The following is a 24518-nucleotide window of genomic DNA, read 5'->3' on the forward strand; positions in this document are numbered from 1 at the left end:
TTCTGGTCATCTAGCTTACACACAGCGCTACTACTCGGCCATTTGGACATATTGAGATACCAGACTCACTTTCGTTCGACGAAATGTGTTGTGAGAAATGACCTTGTTTTCCAGACTCACTGAGTCAGTAAGCACCCTTGACTGCCCGGAGGTAGTAAGAAGAATCCGAAGAGGCCACTCGGCATTTCTAGAATGCGCAAAGAGCAGGTCCACGAACTCCTGGCACATATCCTGCGCATCGCCCTCAAGGAGATTGATCCCATGGATGATACAGTACCGCAGAGTAGATGTGTTTTCCAGCAGATATTGTAGCACCTTCAATCCAGTTGTCCAGCGCTTGCCCGGCTGCGTGAGTCCATCGACCATCTCGGGTAGCAGTTGCACTCTGTCATTTGGCGGTTGAAATTGCAGCAGCTGGCATATGAGACTGTAGACCATCCCGAGAGCACTGGCTTGATCTTCGACGTCCTGGAAACCTGAGATATTCCCGTACTGGGGTCGTTGGCAGATGTAAGATACAAATTGGGCCCGGGCTTGAATCGCCGTCCAAATGACCCCGAGGGCGGCAAGTTGTGCGCTGCTCTGTACCCCATGCTCGTGGGGACTCATAATCCAAAGGTTCAGAGCATCATGCGATGTGGCTTGTGTCCATTTTCCAAGTATTTGGATAATAGCGGGCTTAGCAGCAAGCCGTCCCGTTTGAATAGCGAGTCTGATGCCATCACTGCCGCCCACTTGATCTATCAGGGACGTGAGAAGGCTTCGACAGACCAGCTCGGCTTCAGCCCTGTCAACTTTCTGAGGAACATCCTCGATCTCTGAGATCTCTCTCTCGTTCATCGGTGTGTTCCCAATGGCTATTGTTTCTCTAGTCTGCCGCTCATACAATAGATGTATACGGTCTATTTCTTTAGACACTAGATACGGTCCAGGGCCGTTAGCGACGCTTGAAAATATTTTCTGAGTAGGAGAGGAGATTTCTTACTGCGTTCCTGCATTTGAATACTGCGCTCCTCCAACTGCCTATTGCGTTCGTCCATCTGCTCTAAAAGGGTGCACATTGTTCTGGCAGCTTCGTATTCATCTTCTTTCCCTCTCAGCCCTTTTCGAACGCTATCCAAAGTCGCCAAAGACAGCTGCTCAAGATGGGCAATTGCGCGGTCGAAATGCGGTCTCATTTGTTTGGTCTCCCGCACGGTCTCAAACCGAGCTTGGTCGTCGATCATTTGAATTGACTCTTTGATTGATTCCGACGCGCTCTTGTAGCGAGTCGCAAAGTTGGAATTGAAAGAATCAAGTATTTTCGAAGCTTTGGGCTTCAAATACCAGGTCGCCACCTTGATAAAGAAATCGAAATATTGCGTATAGATATCAGACAGGCGTGCTTGCATTTCAGGGGTTTTAAAGAGGTCGAGCCACTTCGTACAAAGAGCGATTTTTTCCGACAGCTCCTTGACATAACGCGAAAGCTGCTCTGCAATATCCGAATAAGTCACCGAGGCCTTGGAACCCAGAAGTTAGAATAACCCGATATCTTGCACGGCCGGCCAATAGATTTACCTGGATGATCATTGAGACAGCGCCACACAGAGCAGATGTATAGGCGGTTTCACTTGGGAAAATCTCAAAGATTTGCTTATGAGAGTCGAGAACTTTGCATATCTTTACAAAGTTTGTCGCCGCCTTGAAGAACCCTTTGGTTAGTAACGCTGTTTCCAGAGTCTCATAGGGTCCACGTCACTCCAGTACTGCTAAATTTACCTTGCTGTTTGATTCTACCCATTGAGCTTCCAACTCATTGGTGATAGAAGGGACTTGATCCACTGTGAGCTGGCCACGACGACTGATGTACTTGGCCAGTTTCTGCCCGGTCGCGTTTCCATGGAAGAATCGTGTCACGCCTGATCTTTTTCTGTCCGCTTCTGCCTTCTCTTCTTGGTGCCTGAAGAACTCATCACACTTGGATTGAAGGGTTTGGCGTGCAATTTCGAGTCCATCGAGAGGACTGAAGGAGCATAATCAGCCTTTTTCATTTCATTGAGCCCAAGACATTCCCTTTCTCCTATCGTACCTCTCTGTTGGCAGTTGGCCATGATAGATAATATCCATATGTAGTTTACCCTGCTCCTGGGTTTCTGCATCCAGGTTCTCTTGGTATGACTTGACCTGAGACGCTAAGTTGGAGTCTGCCTTGAGTTCAGCAGTGAAGCGGCGCACCAGACTCGGCCTTGGTGACTCCATCGTTGGATTCATAGTATGACTCTGCTGCGTGGGAAAGAACTATCATTACTCAGTAGGTAGACCGGGTGAATATCTTCCTGATCAATTGGTCTTATTCCCGTGCAGGAAAAGCAGCGTCATTCCGAGCCCCGATTCGTGTTGTGATGTGTCTCTTCTCGGGGCCAATCACTTTCAGCTGACAAGCCATCAGATCCACTGTGTTTGAATACATACCTGCAATCGATTCCTTCTGAGTAAAATCAAGCAGAATGATCAGGTTCAACCAAACCTGCAAGAAAATCTCTCGTTCAAGTCACCTGCGCGTGGTGAAACCAAGCTGAATTCAAGGCGGGCGCATAAGTATAGGTTATCACATCTTCTACATCTTCCACGTTTCGGAACAGGATGGCAAATCTAGCCGTGAAGGACTCTTCCGGCATTGGGCAATTTTGACCCGTAAATCCTGCCTTGCAGTGGGGGCTGGGCTGACTTGCATAAGCGTATCTTGGCAAGCGGTTTTCGCTGTAAGCAGAACGCGTGAACCCGTTATCTGCAGAGTGATATTGCCGCGTGTATGCAAGCAGACTCACTGTTCCTGCAATACATGGTTTAAAGAGAGAATATCGTGGGGCACTGTGCATGCATGGTTTCATGACTTCCATAGCAAGATCTCTATTGTTTCCTGGAGGGGGGGAGGGGGGAGCCAGAAATGTTTACGGACATGCAAGTTGACTGATAAGGCGCTCGCGCAGTCCACAATGTCGAAATAGCTTGGAGGCTGCTGGCTTCCATCCACTAGGCCCTATTGACATGAAATGACCCATTCTGCTCCGAGCCCCCACTACGGAGGTCGTTTCAGCTCCCCGCCTATAAATATTCGGATCGAGCCCGCCACGTGTGTTGAGTGCAGAACTAGCACTTAGCACTTGAGAAAACTTTTTGTGAAAAGCCTCGCTTCAATTGGCTTTTGCTTTTTTCTTCTCATTCTGTTTTTTCATGCATTCTGAGTGATTTGAGTGATGGACAACATGATCGGGCCGAGCATCCCAGAGATCAAGTCTTATGAGGACCACTCTGCAACGATGGACCAGGCAGTTGCTTTGCTTGCAACCAGTAAGGTCATTCCAAATAATATCCAGAGCTGCAGAGCTCGATCAAAGCTAACAAAGAAAGTAAATGATAGCGTTGCAAATGCAAACCAGAAACCAGATGCCTTACACAATGCCGCAGAGGCCAGTGCCATCGAGGCCGTGAGTCCGAACATTACACCCGAGGTCAAGGAGGAGCCGCCTTTGTCCGGAGAAGGCATCACACACAATCCCGATACCAGCGAAACTGGAGTCGACGGGAATACAACTACGGCGATCCTGAATAGCCCAAAAAGCCCACTTCACGTTGTCTTTGTTGATTTTTTTGGCACACGTTGGATCCTCCCATACGAGGACTCCAAAACTTGGAATGTAAGCTATTGACGAATCACCCGCTTCACTATCCGCTCTGACACTTTGAATGTTTGCAGGGTGTCAAAAAACTAGTCAAAAATATCTTCGTTGACGTATATGTCGCTGAATGGCTGACAGAGTATCTTGACGACGAGGAAGAGGGCCCTGGGCAATCATTTTCCATTGTGAAAATCAAGCCCGAGCGCTCAAATGTCCTTTCGACTCACTGGGAAAGACTGGTATCACCTGGATGGGAGTTCAAGATTGAATTCACATTGGATGTGATCTATGAACTCCGCAAGGAGAAACGGCTTGCAAAACAAGAGTCTCAAAGCGAGGAGGAGGAGGAAACTGACAAGGAGATTGAAGCCGAGGCGAAGGCTAAGGAACTCAGCAAAATCGTGTATGTGGCAAAGTACCTGGCTCCGGACAGAGATGGTGATTATATCCGCCGTGAAACCAAAGCGCATAGCGAAAAGACGAGCCTGTTGAAGGATTTCACCGAAACCCCAAAGTCCATCCTTGAGGAGCACAGGGAGGTCTATTTCAGTAATAGAACGGTGACCAACGTTGAGGAGACCATGTATGATACGATTGGCAGTCCAGTGCTTTTCGTCCACTCGCCAATCCTCCTTAATGCCCTCAAGGCCATCATTGGATGCCAGGCACTCCCAGACATGATTGAGCCCGTGGAATATCGCGCCAAACTCGTGGAGAGTGATCTTGGACGGGGCCAATTTGTCTATCCTTTTACTGACCTTCATCATTATCGAGAGAGACTGCTTCAGTATAAAGAAGAAGTGAGTGAGATCCATGACAACGAATACAGCGCCACATGTAGGGAACACATTGACATTCTATTCGAATATCTCGACAATCTACCGGAAACGGGCTTGAAAAGTGCGGAGCTGCTCTGGAAGGACGAAACCCCCAGGGTCACTTTTAGCTCTCTCTGGCTCCTGCTTAAATCTGGAGCTGACGTGTTCGTCCAAGAAGAAGGAAAGCTGAATGCCTATGTGATTGAATCGTTCGAGGGAGGCGTACAGTGGCATTCCCCCTTCGCCCGCTCACTCCCGTACACGGTGAATGTCTGGAATCTCAACTTCAATGGCCAATATCTGGGCCGCTCGGTTAGACAAGTCAAAATCCCGGTCTTTGACGGTCCACGCGAGATAAATTCGCTTCCTCTATTTCCAGTTCAGTTTCACGTTGAGGAGGACCCACAGAATCCTCTCCGTGAGCAGTTGATAGATCGAGGGAAGAAATTTGTCAACATGGTGAAGACACCTACTTTTCAAGAATACAATGGTCCAAGCAGGCTGCAAGGGAATCGCCAGGTAAGCGTCCCGTAGAATACCTATTCCCGGCATTTCATTTCCTGGCGCCTTTCAATCTCACAGTTTCACAGTTCAAGCAAGCGCGAGTCATCATTGATCACACGAGTCAGCCATGGAAATTGAAGGAACTTGAAGAGGAAAAATATGCTCATCGTCCAATTGAAGAAGTCTATGGGGTTGATCTTGGCAAACGAACACGGGAACCCAAATGCCTATGCAAAACATGCGAGACCAACAATTTGCATCGCGTCGTCCAACGGCGTACCTTCGATGACTACGACATTATTGATCTGACGTCAAAACCTACCTTGAGTGACCACCAGTATCTACTCTGCTGGTCGCACGTCTATGGATACGTGCTGAAAGATCGCGCATGGGGTATGTAGGAACGTGATTTGAGGTGATTTGAGGGAAGCGCTGCTGATTGCCGAAACAGATGTGCTAGAAGTATCCGGGCTGAGGGATCCAAAGATACACAAGGGCATCATTGATACGCTGGTGATGAAGCCAGAAAGCAACAAGCAATTGATTAAGGCCGTCTGCGAGACATTCGGGGGAACTTATACGCAGGCTTTCTCCTCCGATTTTATTCAAGGGAAAGGAGAGGGACAGATCTTGCTCCTTCATGGTCCTCCCGGAACGGGAAAGACCCTCACCGCTGGTATGTACCGAAGCTCTTTGCCGCGTAGAGGTGAACAATCCATAAACTAATGGTGATTCTGCCAGAGTCTGTGGCGGAGTACACCGGTCGGCCTCTTCTGAGCATTACTGCTGCCGATCTGGGCCATGAGCCAGAGCCGCTCGAGTACAATTTGCTTTCGTTCTTCCGAAATGCGAGAAAATGGAACGCAATCGTTCTTCTCGACGAAGCCGACGTTTATCTCGAAACTCGATCCCCCCAGGATCTTCGACGTAACAGCATTGTTTCCAGTAAGCAGCTCATCCAGGCGGCGGCATAAAAGTGAAACTAACGTGTCTCAGTCTTTCTGCGAGCCCTCGACTACTTCCAAGGTATTCTTTTCCTGACGACCAATCGCGTGGGCAGCTTTGACGAAGCCTTCATGTCCCGAATCCACGTGCAGATCGGATATGATCCACTCGATGAAGATTCGCGAAAACAGATCTGGGATGGCTACTTTAAGAAGTTGTCCAAAAACCATGAAGATGAGGGTCAGGAAATCCGTTGTTCTTATGATGCCAAAGAATTTGTTCGGAGGTCGGACGATCTCCGAGCCCTCAACTGGAACGGCCGTGAGATACGAAATGGTAAGCCGCGCTACATCTTGACCCGACCTTGCTCTTTTGCTCACATTTACAAGCCTTCCAAACTGCCGTAGCTCTTGCTTGCTTCCAAGCCAAGCAGGAAGGGAAAGACATCCCGGAGTTGACGGATGACCATCTTCGCCAGGTTGTCACGATGTCTCATAATTTCAAGTCGTACTTGAAAGCGGTGCGCGGGAAGGAAGAGAGTCTGGCGTTTGCGGCAGGGATCAGGAACGATGCCACTGGAGCTTCGGGGGGTGGTTTGAGAACGGTTGAGACTCGTAACGCTCGGATGATCTAACACAGTAGGCCAATAGAGAGTCCGAGATTCCTAGAGGACAATAATGTGATGAGTTTCACACCATTAACAGGCATACACCGGTCCTATCACGGTGGACAAGCGGCACATCCGTCAACTTTGCATGATACCTAGTGCAGGGAATGATTGGGTGCTAGCCATGAAATCACAAATTTCCTAAGATCTGAGTACTAACATTTCATTTCTGAGTACTAACATTTCATTGAAAACAGTTACCATTGTCCCTAATCTCTGGCTCAGTAAGCAGAAACAAGATTCTCACAGACCTGGCCTCTTCGAAGAAAGGGAGTGTGTGTACTCGACAATGACCCGGTGCTCCGTGAGCAACACGAGATCAAAATCTGCAATGGTGTTCAGTCGATGTGCCACTGCACTGCAATAACCGTACTGTCTTGGAGTTCCTCCCGGATCAAATTTATCATCGTGGCCTCCGTCTCTACATCTGCCATTAAAGTAAACTCGTCGAACAATCGAATGAGAGACAATTTCCGCTGCAAGGATAACCGCGCAAAGATGATCAGTTGCTGTTGCTCGGCAGCGAGTGTCTCAAGTACTGGATTTAGCGTAAGGTATGGGGCAGGCAGAACTTTTGTAAAACATAAAAAATGACCAAGAGAAGGAGAAAGGTCAATGCAGTCTATGGGAATGATTGTGCGATTAGCACAACTCCAGCAACCGTCTCAAGAACGCCGTCTAGTGTCTGTGGCATTGCACCTGGAAGTCTCATAAATTAAAGACATATCCTGATTCAAAAGATTTAGTATAAATCCGGTAGTTGCTTAGATAAACGATCGTATTTACAATACGTTTTGAGGTAGCCCGACCGGGCGGGTGGCTCGCACCCCAGTGAATTATTTTGATGCGTCATGAAAGCGAGAAATGACTCATTCAGTGTACAAATTCATATTATTGTACTGGAACTGAACCTTCTCACTCACGGCAGTCGCAATAAAATATGGCACTAAGTCCATCTGTGCCTCTTGAAATAAAGTACGCTAATGCGTCGGATCTGAGTGCACTTGTGAGCGTTGAAATTCGCTCTTTCCCCTCATCCAATTATATGCGCAGTACATACAAGGGATGTGATCCATTGGCAGTTCACACGTTCAAAAGAGTCTCTTCTCTCGAGTATTTCGCCAAACCCGAGTGTCATATTCTCACGGGTGTCGACTCTCACACCGGGGACATCATCGCATACAGCCGCTGGAATATACCGGCTATTTACGAGTTCGAAAGAGCCGTGGACACAAGTTTGAGCAACGAGGCACAGATGCAAATGCAGAATATGTGGGCATATGCCCCAAACTTAAACAAAGGCACCTACACATTCTACGAGGAAATGATAAAGCGAAGTAGGAACTTATACCTCAAGGAGACCGACATCGGTTCGTCAACCCATTTGCTACTCTATATGGAAATTCTACGATATTGACTGGTACCAACACTGCTAGTCCTTGAACTACTATGTGTCTTACCAGAGTACCAAAGAATCGGAGTAGGAAGTGCATTTCTCAAATGGGGTATCGAGAAAGCAGACGCCAATAACGCTCGGATATATCTGGAAGCTACGATGGAAGGAGTGCCGGCATATTTGAAGCATGGGTGGCAGATCGTTGAGGAAATACAGCTGGATTATACGGAGCGTGGTGGAGAGGGAAGTCAGAAGTTCGCATTGATGATCAGAGAGCCCCAGGAACCAGGGGTTTGACATAAGCCTCTTTTTATTTAGATTTTGCCTCTAGATACTCTTCTTGATTTGCTTTAGACTACCCTTAAATTTCTAGTCCGTACACCTACGACCAGCATTCTAGGTTTGGCCTCGTTTTCTCCATGCAAAGTTTGCCCACTCTATATCTACTACAGCGTAGCATATTTAACCCTACAAGTAGAATTCATGACACAGCGAATCAAATTCAATATATCAGTCAATTAAACCGCTATACACAGCCTGAACCAAAATAAATAGAACTCCATCGAAGTTCAAATACATCTTCCCCTGGTTAGACACACGTAGCAATGACTAAAAGAAAGACAGTTGATAGAATTAAAGCAGCGAGGATGGGTGCACTGGTTTCCTAACTCCAATTCTTTTGACTCTTTGCTTCCATGCTCCGTAGAGTTACTTCCATGTTCCGCAGAGTCCAGACTATCCACGCTTGCTAAAGCAGCGTCTAATTCTACACATAGGTCATCCGCTGTTATTGCTAGTACCTCCCCTTCCATAGTCTTCAGGTAGTATCCTCCATTTTCAGGGTTGAGAACCGTTTCAGGGTTATTGCGAACCATATCGTTCAAATTTTGTCTTTCCTGTAGTATAATCGCCCCAAGTGGTGGATCCGTGTAATAGCGAGTTGTGTTTGCAGCCATGACAGTTGTACAGAAGGAAATGAAAGCAGAAAGACACGGCAGTGGTTTCATTGCTCACTTCTTCACGATTCTCCGCAACTGATACTTTATTGTCAACTTTCTTTAACCTTATTCAACTATTCACACCGAGAATACAGTGAATCAGAACATGACTCACTCTGCGAAATCTAAGGTCGCTATGATACTTGCCAAAAGAAAATGTAAAGTAAGCAATTTAGGTATTCTGCTCCTTGAGGGAGAGTGATTCAAGAGAAAAAAGAAGCTATATATACATAACGGGAAGATGAAATTGACCGCGAATTGGCTTAGTGTTCTTTTGTAATATCGTCGTAATAAATTCCGATGATGCGGCTTCGCTCATAGTCTTCACCCATATTACAACAGTGTGAATCAGAGGTGTGACGTTATTAGGATGTAGGTATGGTCAACAACCTGGGTAATGTAACCTTACAATCAGATAGTGCGCTAAAAATAGCGATGGCGTGACATATAATGAATTGCCGTTCTTGATATGTTACATTACGTCGCATTTGCCTGATCAGTCAAGAATGTGTAGAATAGAGACTATAATACGAATCTATATTGGTTAGCAGGAGGCATGACTTTGATACTTCAACAGTAGGCAGTTGCGTTCTGGCTAGAGCAACAAGTCCCCTTTATTTCAAAGCGGTGACGTAAAAATGGCCCATGAGATTTATAGTTCCCGTCGGTAAACTTATATTAACCCCGGTGCAACCTGCTGACATGCCTTCAGCTGGATCACCTGAAAAGGGATTAAACACTTGGTAATGATTGGAGTAACAACTTGGTAAAATTGTGGGTCAGGTTGCACACACTAACTAAAAACAAAAGGATGCTCCGGAAAGGTATCTATGCTGAATAACAGAAAAATCTTGGTCCCGTGACCGGCTCCGAACCGGGGCCGCAACTCGCAAATAACAATGAAAATAACGCAGAGTAACTTTCGTTACCACAGGGGCCCGAGTCGTGGAAATTTCCTTAGATGGAAATTTGGTGCGCTCAGCAACCAGTGTCTCCTCCACCAAATAAATAGAAATGGACCGCAAGAATTGGTGGTAGAACTTGGAAATCAAATGTTGGGAAATCATGTCTGTGGCTGCTTCTCACTCTTATGCTGATCCGGTGTTGTCATGTTGGTTGGAATCTTCAGGACTCTCGGTAACCGGGGCCGTAGACAGGGGAGACTTAGCTGAATATTCAGTCTGCGATGTTGGAACCCTTTCAGGTGTTTCTGTCGGAATCTCAGACGAAGTTCCACACGTTCTGGGTCTTTTTATTGGATCTCGTTCTTCTTGGTTGTCTTCCGAAAGAAAGTCTTCTTCTAATGCACTCAATCCATGTTGTATTCGGTATTCGTTGAACTCTTGAATGTGTTTGCGGAACTCTCGACATTGTTCTCTAAGTCTCTTATTGGTGCAAATCAGGTCTTTATTTTGGCGAATCAGGGCCGTATGTTGGCGATCATTTTGCGCGGACTGGATTTACAGAGCTTGGATCACGTCTAGTCGTTGTTGTTGTGCCGTTTGAACTTCCTTGACGAGTTTGTCCTTAAAGCCTCGACCTTTATGAGCTCTGGCCAAGATCATATCGATGTCTTTGACCGCGTTTTCACTGAGCATCGGGTCCTCTTGAATATCCTGTCCTTCGTCTATTGCCTAACTAGGATTCATATACTTGCCCTTTAAGTCCCGAGTAACCTTCGTTGACACAGCTTTCTTGAGTCGGGGTTGACTACTAGCTATCAGCATAGTTGTATTCCGCATAGCCGCATCCTAGATCGCATCGTCTCGGCGATTGGACTTCCTGAGTTCTGGAGGAAAAACATCCTTACCACTCTTGTCCTTTTTGTCTAATAAATGCCAGTGCTTTTTCCGAAGCTGACCCGCAGAGTCAAATGCGACTTGAAATTGCTTGCGCAAAACTGGTTTAAACCATATCAGGTCCATAATGTTAATGTCACTAAGCTCCTTAATACGTCGATGCTCCTCGTCTAGCTTTGCGAACTTTTCGGGCAGGGTATCGATGTTATAGAAGGCCGTGAACCGTTTGTATCTCTTCTCTAGCACTAACTTTGGATTAATAAGGTGATCGATGAGCGATGGTCCTACTTCTACCTTAATTTTGTCTCCGACACGGAATTGTTTATGTTTCTGTCGACGGGGTCTCATGGTGTGTCTACTACTCTCCCTAGCCGGCCTATTAATCTAGTCCGTAGATATTTCGCTTATACTCTCGGTTATTTCCTCTCGCTAAATTAGGATCTTCTTTATCAAATTGTCGGATCGCTGAGTTAATGGTGCTGAGACCGAATCTAGCACAGTCGAATCGGGCATTAACGGATCGGACATTATATCAGGATTAATTACGGGAAGTGTGAGGATAGGGTCTTTTGTCGTCGTAGTTTCTGTAATTAGTAATTCTGTAACTTCAAGCAGTTCATCTCCTATTAGTAGATTAGGCTCATTCTAATCTCTCACTTCATCCTCAAATTCCACGAACTCGTCCTAATCCACTTCATCATCGAGTTCTTCGTTCGCCGAGTTACTTATGGTGTTCCTCGGGTAAACTTAAGAGTCCATTAAGGTCCGGGTTTATAAAGGTAGGTAGGTATAGAGAACACTGATGGATTCTGAAGAATTAAGATGATATACCATAATGAGTAGTGATAAGTTAAAGGTTCAATCTCTATGATGATCGCCTTAAATATGCTCGCCTGGTGTCTACAAAGTAGAAAATAATAACTACTCACAATCTATATATGAAAGTTAATAATATTTTAACGCCCATATTGGCTTTCTCCTCTTTGTCACTTATACGTCAAACCCTTCTACTTCTCGCTTCACCCTGCTTTGTCGCATCGCTTCCCTTATGAATTCTTTTTGGATCGAATTTTGCTTTATAACATGTTACGCTTCTGCAATATCGTCTGGATTCTCTCGTTCTCGCGACACAAATTTCTTGATGTGATTCAGATAATACTTTCCTATATGGAGACCTGTTGTTAAATCATCAAGATATATAGAACGGCCCTGATTCAGGACTCTGGCCACACGATATGGACCCCTCTATCGAGCTTTGAGCTTCTGACCGTGAACTTAATCTAGACCTGTATCCCGAAGGAGAACTAGATCACTAGGGTTGATTTCTCGGCGTATATTCTGCATATTTCTGGCTTCACTCTTCTATAAGAATTGCTATTGAACGATGGATCTTGTAAAGTCGAGCCGCTCGTGACCCACTGCGATTATAGTGTCTACCCCGACTGGCTCTGATTCACCGTCAAGATTGGTTTGTTGGATGGCTTTAGCCATGATATCCGTTTCAAGGTTGGGTGTACTAAAGTACGAGGGTTGAAAACCGAATAGAACTTGTGCTGGGCTAAATCCGTGTGATTGTAACTTTCGAGAATTGATGGCTTATATAGCCATCGGCACGTACATATCCCATTCTATAATAATGTTCGTCTAGGACGCTGCCAATGCTCTTAAAATATAAATCAGTTGTTGGACGAGTCGCTCCGTAAGCCCGATAACCTAAGGTGCCCTCACCGGGGTAGTAACATGTTTTGTGTGGTGGATCGTAAGCTGGGCTATAAACTCTTATCCGGTGAAATGCGATCCATTATCCGAGTAGACCACTGAAGGCCAACCCACAAACCGGGCTATATCCTCTTTCATAAAAGTAGCTGATGTCGAAGCCTTTGCTTCTTTCGTTGGGATTCCCTAGGTAAATCGAGACATATAGTCAACACCTACTAGAATATACTAATGGCCTCGCGAAGATGGCGGGTTAAAGGGACTAATAAAATCAATCCCGAACATAACCATCGGATCTAGTATTACAATTAAATGCGCTAGTTCCTTCGGGAGATTTGGACCCACAAGTTAGCACGATGCATAGCTTCGACAATATTACTCGATATCTTAATATCTCGTTGGCTAGTAATATTTCCCGATGGCTCGGCTTAATGTAATCCAGGCCGCAAAATGACCGTGCACATCATAAAGTTTAAATAGAACATCAGGAAGAAACTATTATCGTACACATTTTGAGTAGTGTCCTCGTTTCTCTCGGTATGCCAGGTAACTAACTCCATTAACATAAATAAGGTGATACCGGTAGTCTTTTGCGATTATCTACCCGCTTAATAGCCGTTCAAGAACTTCTCCATACCAGATATCGCTGATGTACCGATCGAATAGATTACGTTCCCATTATGGGCCAGTTTCGCGGTTTGTCTCGCTCGCGTTCACATAATACTTCACAGTTGTCCCGATGCCAACTTTAGGTGTCATAAAACCATCCTCGTTAATATCTAAATAAACAGTCTAGTAAGGCAGCCTCGACAAGCCATCAGCCACCACTTAAGTCTTTCCCAGTATATATTAGAGATCAAGGTCATATTCTTAGATACGGTACTGCCATCTTGCGATGCGTCCAGTAGCTTCAGAATTTACACCTAATAAAGATTTGAGCGCAAGATGATCAGTGTATAAAATGACTAGGTAATTCACTCTAAGAACCAGCCATCGCACTTCCTCCAAGCATCTAAGAACTGCCAGACTCTCCTTCTCCGTGGTATAATATCTGGTTTCGGCGTCCGCGAGTGCAAAAGAGATGTATATCACCACATCCTCATCTTTTCGGGTCTCCAGACAAGACTGGGTGCCTATTACCCAGTTTCGCATCTAGAATAGCACTCCACTGAGCCCACGATCTGACGCATCCACAGCCATATGATACTAAAGAATTAGATCCCCTCCGACCAGTTAGATCTTCGAGAAGAACTTCCTTATTTAGTCGAAAGCTTTCTATTATTTCGAAGTCCAGTCGAATGAAACTACCCGCCGCTATTTCCCCTTCCCCGTTATTTTCACACATTCCTTCAAGATGGCAACCAAGTCCGCCCGACCCGGAATATACACCTTCAAAAACGGGAGAATATAGATAAATCGCATAAGATCCGCTTCGCATTCTGGCCGGGGCCATAAGAGGAGTGCTTAGAGCTTGTCCGCCGACGGGCGTATCCCCAAAAGGGTTCGTTCATATCCCAAAAGATAAGTGCGCTACAGTCCAAAGAAACTTTTCGTTGGGCTTAATGTCAATCCGGCCCACAATAATCTCGGAAAGTATTAATCATACATAAACCTAGTCATCGATTCCACAGTTTCGAAAGCACCAACATCATCATCTATAAAGCAGGCAAACCCTGCATCCCCATCCAACAAACCCAGCTCTCCATGAGGTTCTAGAATCTAAGAAGTCATCAAATCTTTCAACCGGGCATATATGCCAGGTGCTCCTATCAGTCCCTATCCCATTCGAAGGTAGCAGAATTATCCTAAAGTTAATCGGAAGGCTATCTTAAATAAATGTTCTTTTGCTAGGGGCACTACCCAATACCCATTGGCTATATCGCATTTCAAGAAACATTTCCACTTCCGTTGTGCAACCATATTAAGGATAGGTTCAATTCGCTTCATTAGATAATTCATTTTCATCGTAACTCGATTAACGGGAATGTATTAATGTACCATTCGTAATCGTTTTTTATCCGTTTTCCGTACGAATTTAGTCCTCGCAGACCAAGACGAAACACATCGAGCAATCACTCCGGCTTTTTCTATCAGTGGAAGGTTTATATATTGCCATGCAATTTCTTCAGGAGTAAACATCGGAATCCAGGCGGCAACTGGCTTCGCATCAGGGTAAGTTGGTATTCGATGTTCAATCAGCTTCGTCGGGGGCATTTTCACCACATCATCAACAAACAAATCTCTCCATGTATACAGGACCCGCGCTACCATCAACCACTCCTCTTGCTTTTTATCCAGGACATCACCAGCTAAAGCTGGGTGATTCCTCATCCACTCACGAATCTAATCCTCATCAGTGGATAACTCCCGCCGATAGTACATTAGTCGGTCCTCAGTTAGAAATCCGACATAGCCGTGATCAAAAATCTCCTGCTACATCTAGTCTAGCCGCGAGGTAGATAAGATATAAGATAACTCTGAATTCATTCGACCTTGTGATAAAATGCTCTTAACGTTATTGTAACTGAATAACAAATTGTTTTTCAAGTTTGAGGTTAATTTTTTCTGGATAACTAAATATTAGCGATCCCGAACCTGGGCCGCAAAGTCAATCGCTCTTGTATTAAGAATGCTCTCATCCCTTATCTAAGAATAACATAATGTCGCGTCCGCTGGAGATAAGGGCTCCGGCGTAATTAATACTAGTTTCCCGATAACGATTCAGTGTCTCCGGAATACTTAGCAGAGTCTTCTAAGTCAACATGTTTGTGTTCGTGGATAATCTGGTAATCGTGCTTTAATGCCTTTTTCAAAGCACGGTCGACTTCTCCTTCACTAACATCTTCATCCGAGTCATCATCATCCTCATCATACTCCTCCGAGGGTTCCCTGTCTGCGGCGTTAACTGTGACCCATAGTGGCACTTTTGTAGGTTCGTCAATGTCTTTCGACATTCGATATCCCGCTCGACAAAGCTTAGTTCTTTCCCCTTTATCAGTCATAATAGAGTAAGTCCCGAGTCTATAATCTCCTCGAACGCCGGTGTTATGCATCTAATGCCGACCGAGTAGAATATAGTAACTGGTTCTTCCTAGTATAACTAGGGCCGCAACAACCTAGGTTGTCCCCTGTAACTCCATACAAATCTACACTGTATGCGGTACTGCACTTTTCTCACCTATGGCGACTTCCATCACCCCGCCATGAAGCGTGATCGTTCTCGATCTCAACGCATTAATTAAATATTAAGGAACGAGATTCGACGTAGACCCCCCATTAATTAAAGCCCTTAATATCTTAAGTCCCCTCACACGATCATCTATGCTTATAGAAAACAAATCCGCATCCGCATAAAATAGCTTTGTAGCTTCACGTGTATTGGTCATCGCATCATCGTGTTCTTACACGTCTCTCTTACTTACCTCTAAGTTAGACTAGACTGCGTTGCTGATTCCTATGATTTCTTGATACTAAACTATGTTAACCTAGGCCGCACGAGGAGTGGGTTTCGACCTCTTCGCAGGCTTCTTCCCCTTATCTTTCTTATTAGTTTATAGGAGCTTCGTCAATTCCTACCTCATAGCAGGTGATACATCAAGCAGCTAAGCCAGAGACATCTGAAAACTCGCGCCATTAATAATGCTCATTATGTTAAGACGGTCGCCCTTTAATCCTTAAATACCTCGCAGTTTGCTCGGCTCTCTACGCTATCTCGCCTGCTGTCCCGGTTTAACTTCTGTGGCAGTCGAAGGATGGTTTCGCTTTGTCGCGTTCACTTCCGCGCCGTTGTCACTATAAGCCTACTTTATTATAGTAGCAGCATCCCCGCTCTTCACCTTAAGCACACGATGAGTGTCGAAATTAACATTAATAAGATTGAACTTTAGGATATCATTCTAACGCTATAAACGAGGATCCGTTTCAGGAATGTAATCCACTACATAAGTCCCTGGATACTGTAATTGCATCTCTAACTCATCAACCACTTCTTTAACCCAGGCCGTAGCCGTAACCAGGACCTAGGCCGCACGCGGGTTTTATCCAAGCGTCCGCGATAGTGGGGGATCTAGCCTTACTGGCCCGTTATAACGTCGTGCAATATCAGCTTAACGAATCCTAGCACGTTCATCATCTGGCAGAGCTTAGTTAGTGCATTCCGGCGACCGATGTCCCGCACCGCCATATCTCCAACAGGTAATGTCATTCCCCTCTCTTTCTCTCGGAGGTGTAGAAGCAGCACCCGTAGCTATTGGCATCTGTCGAGGCGGACGCTATTAATTCGAGATATTCAAACGAGGTTTATCGAATGATTGTTCTATGGTCTTCTATAACTTAGTAATCGCATCCGTAATCTTATCAGCATCCGATGTATGATTACTATTTATATTACCTCCTTCTCCTTAGCAGTCTTTAGCAGTTTTCACCACACCTTTAAAAGTGGCTGTCCCCTATTCCATCGCCGCTCGATAGTAGGCAGTTACTACATATACCGTCATAGGGTTTAACAATCCTTGAATCCATTATCGTGCCATCAATAATCGAACAGCTTCAGGGAGGAAAGGCTTCAACTTTGCACCTTCTTCGGCATATTCATAAAGTGTCTTACTACCCTGCTTCAAGTTACACATCTTCGTCATATACTCTTGTGTGTCTTCCACCCGCGGAACCCACAGAAACCGAGTCATAAGGGCTACATAAAGCGTATCAAAGTGGTCTACGATCTCCCAATCCAGGCTATCCACATAATCTCGCGCCACTCCAGTACATCCTGAAATGACAGAACAAACTCGCGCTTCCTCTAACTCATCTTCCTTTAACCCCATTCTAAGCCATTGCAGCTTACACTACCCTAAAAACACCTTCAAGTTATCGCCCGGATTCCCAGCAAAAGTTGGGGCGACAAACACAGGCATAATAAAATGACGATTGCGTATAATAGGTTCAGAACAATTAGGTTCAATAGAATCAGACTAGTAATCAGAATCAGAATCGGGTAACTCAGGTAGGTTAGACAGATCCAGGTCAGGTTTTGCCGACGGCAAAGAGGACGTAGTCTTTCCTGAATGAAAAACTTCTTTAGTCAAATATTGAAACGGTCTGTCAAAGAAAAGAGGGAGTGATGCGGATGAACCAGAGGGAGAGGAGAGAAGATAAGATAGTCGAACTGTAGATAAGGAATATAAGTAGGGCGAATTCGCGGGAGGCTTAGCCCAATCTAGACTAGTGTTTTCAATCTAGGCCGCAACTATAGGTGATCGACTACCTAGAAAGGCACTTTGATTTTCTAATGTTTCTGTTGTTTCTGCTGTGCTTCGGTCTAATGTTCTGGCCCGGTTTCGGCCCTGGTTCGCAATTTTTGATAAAGTTGATGATTCAGTAGACTTCACGCTTACACCGGTATGCCGTCTCTTTCTCGGTGATATGGATCGAACAGGTGCTGGAATCTACGTTGGATTGAGATGCTCATCCATGAGCTCCTCCCTTATGTTGACTGATTCGCGGCGGCAGGGTGCTCTGTACTCCGACAGGACACTCTCCCCACTATCTGTCCTTCCACCAAGGATCAACCAGATCTTCCACGCACAAGAGATTCTCTCTCGCCTCACCAAAATGACATGCCTTCAGCTGGATCACCTGAAAAGGGATTAAACACTTGGTAATGATTGGAGTAACAACTTGGTAAAATTGTGGGTCAGGTTGCACACACTAACTAAAAACAAAAGGATGCTCCGGAAAGGTATCTATGCTGAATAACAGAAAAATCTTGGTCCCGTGACCGGCTCCGAACCGGGGCCGCAACTCGCAAATAACAATGAAAATAACGCAGAGTAACTTTCGTTACCACACTGCGCGCTGGATATCATGGTGGCATATTAAAGTTTAATGAAGTCTAATCGACAAATTGGTCTTTTTGATTGAGGGGAAGTTTTCCTGTTGCTATATGCTCCGGAAACTATGGTTGTTTAAGCTGATAGTTATAACTGATATATCAATTTGCGAGAGTTTCGGGAGACGTCCTGTAGGGTGGACTGACCTTTAAGGGCCCTTTTAGTTAAGTAAATGTCTTTTGGCCCAGCCTTGACATTAGGTCTTTTAGAGAATTACGCCCGAAGTCACTTTGGAGTTTAGCTTAGCACTATAAAACCGACTATACGGAAACACCACGATAGACCTCATAGCACCACGCACCTCTGATCTTTCCGCTGCCACCCTGAATCCTGGATTACCCTCTATCGGATAAGCCAAGAAATTTTGACTCCACAATGAAACTATGACTCTGACGATTTAGCGTTGTGTGTCCTTACACCTCGCCGCGTGTGGTGGTATATTAAACCCTGTCCTTCCCACAAACACAACCTCCATTTATTTTTTTTTCGCCCTCCCCCCCCCCCCCAAGACTTGTGAGTGAGCCATTTGTGCTATTGCTCCAGATCACCGAGCTACGCCACCCCCCTGCTTTCCGTATGTGACACGTTGGCTACTCCGCGACTCCGCGACTGCCATCTACGCTGCACTCACTCGTCCGGCCCCGTTATTTTTCTCAGCTCTGACCAACATCCTTGAGATAAGACAGCCCTATTTTCTAGGACCTGCAGATTACCCGCACGAGAGCCCTTTCGGTCTTGAGTCAGGGCACCCGCCGTACATGGGAACTGAAATGACTAGGATTAGATACTGGTTTTATCTTTCCCTAAGATCCGGCCTTAACATTCAATGTGAAGTAATTCTGCCTTTTTTGACACGCTATGATGACCAGTAGATCTGTCACGTCTTAGAGCTTTCTGCTTGTCAATTTTTGGACTAATGTCTTCTCTACGCTCATTCCTATGAAAGTCTTTATAGCCATTATTGGCTACCATTGTGCCATCAACCAAGTATGGGATGAATATAGAAGAGTAGATTATCCTCTATATTAACTAAGGACTTCATACTTGGTGATACTTAAATAACATCCAAGACTGGTCTATGGAGTGCTAGGCGCCGGATTTTGACATTGACATATATATTAGAGATTCCACTATCATCATTGTGATAAATTTTCAACCAACATGAACTGACTGTTTCAAGCGCAAAAACCAAAATTAGTATAATACTACTGCATCTTTGAGTTCAAACGCTATTGTCCCAGGGCTCTCAACTATCTGCGCTGTCAAGGCCTCTCATTAAGCTGTCAAAGAAAGCCATATCGACACCTTGAAATGCCCAGTCGTCCACCCCGGCAATTAGCTCAGGATCCTGATGATTCCGTAGAAGGGCTTCAGAAATGGTTCCCTGATATGGCGATGTAGCCTGTACAGGCGGACAATTAACACTGTCGATAGAGTTGTAATCTGCTTCGGTCATTGACCTAGGAAATGCATTTCCATCGAAACGATCAGAGCTCAGATCACGCACTGTAGCTTCTGAACCTTCGGTGTTATGCGCTTTATGCAACCCAATAACCGTAGCGTAGGCTTGGTCATTGTTTGAAGGAGGTTGTGCGTTGGCCGTTTCCTTGGAAATAACGCCCTGACGGGCAATACTGACGATGCCAAAGTAAGGTATTTGCACCCGAACAACGCCATTTTCGTCTTCGCTTGACTGCAACACTGCAATTTCTGGAGTCTGAACGCTGACGCTCTCCGTATTGACACCATCCGCTGTTTCAGAATCGATGGCCAGCAACTTAGATAATAATTCTGCACTTTGGGCGCTTAAAGTATCTCCGTTAACACGACTGATTTTGTCCATGTTCAACTGAGCCTGCTCTATCATGGCACGATCACTAAAATATTGATGCGCTAAGAGGTTGGTGGTCTGCGAAAAGCGGTGGCTATCGAGATGCGCCAGGAGTAGTGTAATGGCGGCCATCAGTGCAAAAAAGTCAACTGTCCGACAGCAGAAATTATTCTTGTTGTAGCCACGAAACATAATAAATCGCAAGAGAATCTCTCTTGAGGCATTCACGCAGGTCATTCTGGAATATTCGTACTTCCGTTCCGGTGATGAACGAAGCATGTAAGGCAGATGGAGCTGATTGAGCAAGTTGTAATGATATAACTGGCTGAACAGGCGTCCCATATCCAGAAAGAGAGCCTGTGGGTCCTCCATGACACTGTCAAGATTCGGCATAAGCCACCATTTGCTAGGCATGCTTCTACCCGCTTTCTGTAGCTCCAAGTCGAGGCTTAGTGTCAGGGCAATGCCATTAGCGTACGGGTCAGACTCGTTGCGCTCCAATATGCGAGACGCGATGGTACAATGCATCCGCTCAAGGCGGCCCATAGGGATGTCATCTCTGTATGCTGTGCCAGTGGCCATACTCTGGTCAAAGGAGCCCTGCGTAAGACCCAGCAGTAGACACAAATTTCGGTCGAGGGAGACAATTCGAAACCACATGAACTGTGGATGAGCTCTCGTTTTGTGGTCAAGAGCCTTGTATCTTGCTCGGCTTTGACTTTGGTGGAGGTTCATCATTTGCGCAATGACCATAGCCCTCCGGTTCGCTATCCAGCTTCGTCGTAGACTTCCACCATTATGGTGGTACATGCTTTCCATCATAACACACTCGAGTCCTTCGATGCTACCAAAAAACTCGTCATTTGTCGTGACCAAATCAATAGCCGTTCCTGCCAATCTTTTCATCAGTGCAGGAAGTGATTCCGGAAGACTGTTTATCGCCCCAATAGAATTAGGGTTGACATGCTGGAGGAAAGTAGCAATTTGAAGCATATGTCTTGCGATCAGCACTGGATGCGAACTCGGTTTAGGCATCTCTAGTAAACTGTTTGACGACTTGAGGCCATTCTGCTCGAGGACAGCATATGGAATGCTCAGCACCTCATGTAAAAGTATGGCTTTATTACCGCGGGCATTAGATATTATCTCGATGACTTGTCGTGAGGGCAATGATCCGTGCAATCTTTGAGATAGCTTTGAATATTTCCCCTCAGCCTCAGCCGGGCCATGATCCTGATAAAATAAATGAAAGTTCACCATACACTGGACTTCAAAAATATACGTACCTCCGAAGGCTTGCATGGAGTCAAGAAATCTGAAGATTGTTGATCAATTGGTGCAACAGTAGGTATTCCATGACCTGGAGCCGCGGAAATTCCGCTAGTGGCAGGTACTTCTAATCCCCCATGGCGGTCCACTTTCCTAATTAGTTCCTCAACTAAGGTCTCAACCCTCGCAACGCGATCTCTATCTTTACCGCTCGTGTGGTGTCGTCCCTTCCTCTCGAAATGTCCTGCGTTCTCTTTTCCACCAACAAACTCAAACTCCTGGCTCACACACTTGAAGCCTCGCCGCTGGCAGCCAATGCAGATGGCATCGCCATCAGCTGAAGAGCTGGAGTCTGCATACACACATTTCATCTTGCGCTTTTTGCACTCCCAGCAACTCTTAGTCCCTTTGCGGATCTTCCTCCGCTTCGCCTCTGATTCGGCAATGAGCTCGTAGTCCATATCCATGTCAAAGAAGAGAGTCAGTCAGTCGAGCATAGTTTCTTGGCTGCGGAGGCCGTGTAAGATGATGCAAGGTAAACAGAGCGACTAGGAGACCGGATCACCGGCGGGGGAAGTCGACAGCTGACTCAGCGGATGCCATTCGACCGCCGCGAAATATAACATGCGGCGGACGAAGACCCTCAGTATTTACATTGATGTACTATATCTTACATTTAGCGTGTAATATGAGCCTATACTCTATATTCTTTCAAGTGCGTCCTGAGCCCCGCTGCACGGTGGTCGAAAAATGCGGTGGCGGACCAATGACTCGTTACTCGTTTCTCCGTCCGAAGTAACAAGCTCTGGCGGCGATAGGCTCAAATTTGACAGGCATTTGTAATATAGAATTTTCAAATCATTTGTAAGTCCTTTAAAGCCTCGTCTCATTTGAAATTATCTTTACTTCAATCTGATCTGGTGTATCGAGGACAACTTTCCTCAGGATTCATCGACTGGGAACATCCCATCACTATTGGCGAAAATGAGTTCAACATTCAACGTGGAAAAGGAGCGAAGGAACATAGAATCAAGCGCGCAGTCATCATTAACGAATGCCCCAAATGACCCAGAGCCTTTTGACCTACCGGTAAAGGTAGCCACTGAAGAACCGGAACTGAACGACGAAGCACAGTATCCTCATGGTCTTAAGCTACTCATCGTTGTTGTGGCTCTTGGTATGAGCATATTTCTGGTTGCTCTCGACATGGTATGTCCCTAAATTCCTCAGTGAGGAGGCGAGTCTCTCTTTGAAGCGCCATAATCTAATGTTAGTATTCAATGAATAGACGATCGTAGCGACGGCTATTCCAAAAATCACCGATCAGTTCCACAGCCTCGATGATGCCAGTTGGTATGGATCGGCTTTCCTGATGACTACTGGAGGATTCCAGTCAACCTGGGGAAAGATTTACAAATTCTTCCCGCTCAAAACCTCGTTCCTGCTTGCGGTTTTCATTTTCGAGCTTGGAAGCTTGATTTGTGGCGTGGCTCCAAATTCCGTGGCACTGATTGTTGGTCGTGCAATTGCTGGTATCGGCGCAGCTGGTATTGGGAGTGGCGTCTTCATTATAATCGCTTTCATTGCTAGTCCAAAAAGACGACCACTCTTCACCGGTATTATTGGCATGTCTTACGGTATAGCCTCGGTCGTTGGACCCCTTATTGGTGGTGCATTCGCTGATAAAGTAACTTGGAGATGGTGTAAGTTCTTCTGCTATTGACTTGATCAACTAAAACAGTTGTTGATTCGTAGACGCTGACCTTGGCTGACTTCCCTTTTTATCTTTTCTTCTAGGCTTTTACATAAATTTGCCCGTTGGAGGCCTCGCAGCCGCTTCCATTATTTTCTTCTTCCATACACCCGACAGAGCTTCGACAACCAAAGCTACGTTAAAGGAAAAACTTCTACAGATAGATCCTATCGGAACGATCCTTCTAATCTGTACCATAACTTCATACATCTTGCCACTACAGTTTGGTGGACAGACGAAGGCATGGAACTCCAGTACTGTGATCGGTCTCCTTGTCGGCTTTCCTCTCATGATCATTGCCTTTATCGGGTGGGAATGGTTTCAAGGAGAACGGGCTGCCTTTCCGCCACGCTTGATGTCCAACCGCCTCATCCTCGTGAATTCAATCTACGCGTTTCTATTCGCAGGTTCGTACTTTATTATAGTCTATTACCTTCCTTACTACTTCCAGAGTGTTCAAAACGTCAATCCTACTATGTCTGGGGTGCGGAATCTTCCTTTGATTGTCTCGATGTCGTTAGCTATCATTGTCTCTGGTGGTAGCATCACCAAAACTGGTCATACCGCTCCTCTTATGGTTGTCGGTGGTGTCCTTGCAGCCATCGGTTCGGCCCTGTTGTACACGTTGAACATTGGTACAAGCACAGGCAAGTGGATTGGATACCAAATCGTCGGTGGAGTTGGATGGGGATTGGCCTACCAGGTCCCCATCAATGCGGTGCATGGTACAGTGGTTCCCAGTGATATTGCAACCGTGACGGGCGTTATAGTCTGTGAGTGGCTGGACTACTAGTTTATCTGAGTGGAAATTCGCTAACATGGTTTTCTTCTCAGTCTTCCAGACTGTTGGGGGTGCGGTTTTTGTGGCTGCAGCACAAGCTGCCTTCGTCAACCAGATTATTATCAAACTTGCCGCAACCGCACCGAGCATCAACTCAGCCTTAGTGATTTCGACTGGTGCGAGCGAGCTGCGAGACGTCTTTACAACCGAACAGATGACTGCTATTCTGCCTGCTTATATGACAGGTCTGAAGGTCGCTTACGCAATTTCGATCGCTGCAGCGGGAATCGCCTTTTGTCTCAGCCCCTTCAACAATTTTAAGAAAATCGATGCCCATGCAGTGGCAGAAGGCTCTGCGGATGGCCCCATCAGTGTGGCTGTGTAAATGTCTTGCTCATGTGCTTTCTGCTTTGGGTAGCATATTTGTCCTAAACTTTGCATCTTTTAATTTGGACTTACTCGGGTGTGATGCGAAGTATAATCTTTCCGCG

At 45.8% G+C, this 24518-nt stretch overlaps 7 protein-coding genes across 7 annotated transcripts; 3 read left to right on the forward strand and 4 right to left on the reverse strand.

Moving 5' to 3' along the window:
- Positions 1-30: 30 nt before the first annotated feature.
- Positions 31-2253, reverse strand: N7484_004366 (uncharacterized protein; the record flags this gene model as incomplete). Its single annotated transcript, XM_057114786.1, has 5 exons — positions 31-917; positions 986-1502; positions 1561-1683; positions 1762-2005; positions 2072-2253. 5 exons carry the CDS (start codon positions 2251-2253, stop codon positions 31-33), a joined length of 1953 nt encoding a protein of 650 aa, XP_056974926.1.
- A 995-nt stretch (positions 2254-3248) lies between these two features.
- N7484_004367 (ATP-binding protein) lies at positions 3249-6563 on the forward strand (the record flags this gene model as incomplete). The annotated part of the gene is made up of 8 exons (XM_057114787.1): positions 3249-3333; positions 3394-3680; positions 3740-4999; positions 5071-5377; positions 5436-5660; positions 5726-5929; positions 5981-6265; positions 6319-6563. 8 exons carry the CDS (start codon positions 3249-3251, stop codon positions 6561-6563), a joined length of 2898 nt encoding a protein of 965 aa, XP_056974927.1.
- Positions 6564-7536: 973 nt separating this feature from the next.
- Positions 7537-8289, forward strand: N7484_004368 (GNAT family N-acetyltransferase; the record flags this gene model as incomplete). Its single annotated transcript, XM_057114788.1, has 2 exons — positions 7537-7966; positions 8033-8289. The coding sequence occupies 2 exons, from the start codon at positions 7537-7539 to the stop codon at positions 8287-8289; spliced, it is 687 nt and encodes a 228-aa protein (XP_056974928.1).
- Positions 8290-10741: 2452 nt separating this feature from the next.
- N7484_004369 (uncharacterized protein) lies at positions 10742-11137 on the reverse strand (the record flags this gene model as incomplete). Its single annotated transcript, XM_057114789.1, has 1 exon — positions 10742-11137. The coding sequence occupies one exon, from the start codon at positions 11135-11137 to the stop codon at positions 10742-10744; it is 396 nt and encodes a 131-aa protein (XP_056974929.1).
- Positions 11138-15207: 4070 nt separating this feature from the next.
- Positions 15208-15507, reverse strand: N7484_004370 (uncharacterized protein; the record flags this gene model as incomplete). The annotated part of the gene is made up of 1 exon (XM_057114790.1): positions 15208-15507. One exon carries the CDS (start codon positions 15505-15507, stop codon positions 15208-15210), a length of 300 nt encoding a protein of 99 aa, XP_056974930.1.
- Positions 15508-19639: 4132 nt separating this feature from the next.
- Positions 19640-21960, reverse strand: N7484_004371 (uncharacterized protein; the record flags this gene model as incomplete). The annotated part of the gene is made up of 2 exons (XM_057114791.1): positions 19640-21457; positions 21511-21960. 2 exons carry the CDS (start codon positions 21958-21960, stop codon positions 19640-19642), a joined length of 2268 nt encoding a protein of 755 aa, XP_056974931.1.
- A 517-nt stretch (positions 21961-22477) lies between these two features.
- N7484_004372 (MDR family MFS transporter) lies at positions 22478-24412 on the forward strand (the record flags this gene model as incomplete). Its single annotated transcript, XM_057114792.1, has 4 exons — positions 22478-22702; positions 22782-23196; positions 23291-24019; positions 24081-24412. The coding sequence occupies 4 exons, from the start codon at positions 22478-22480 to the stop codon at positions 24410-24412; spliced, it is 1701 nt and encodes a 566-aa protein (XP_056974932.1).
- Positions 24413-24518: the final 106 nt, after the last annotated feature.

This window comes from Penicillium longicatenatum (genome assembly GCF_028827895.1).
Source record: "Penicillium longicatenatum strain IBT 33135 chromosome Unknown contig_2_segment0_segment0, whole genome shotgun sequence".
NCBI lineage: Eukaryota > Fungi > Ascomycota > Eurotiomycetes > Eurotiales > Aspergillaceae > Penicillium > Penicillium longicatenatum.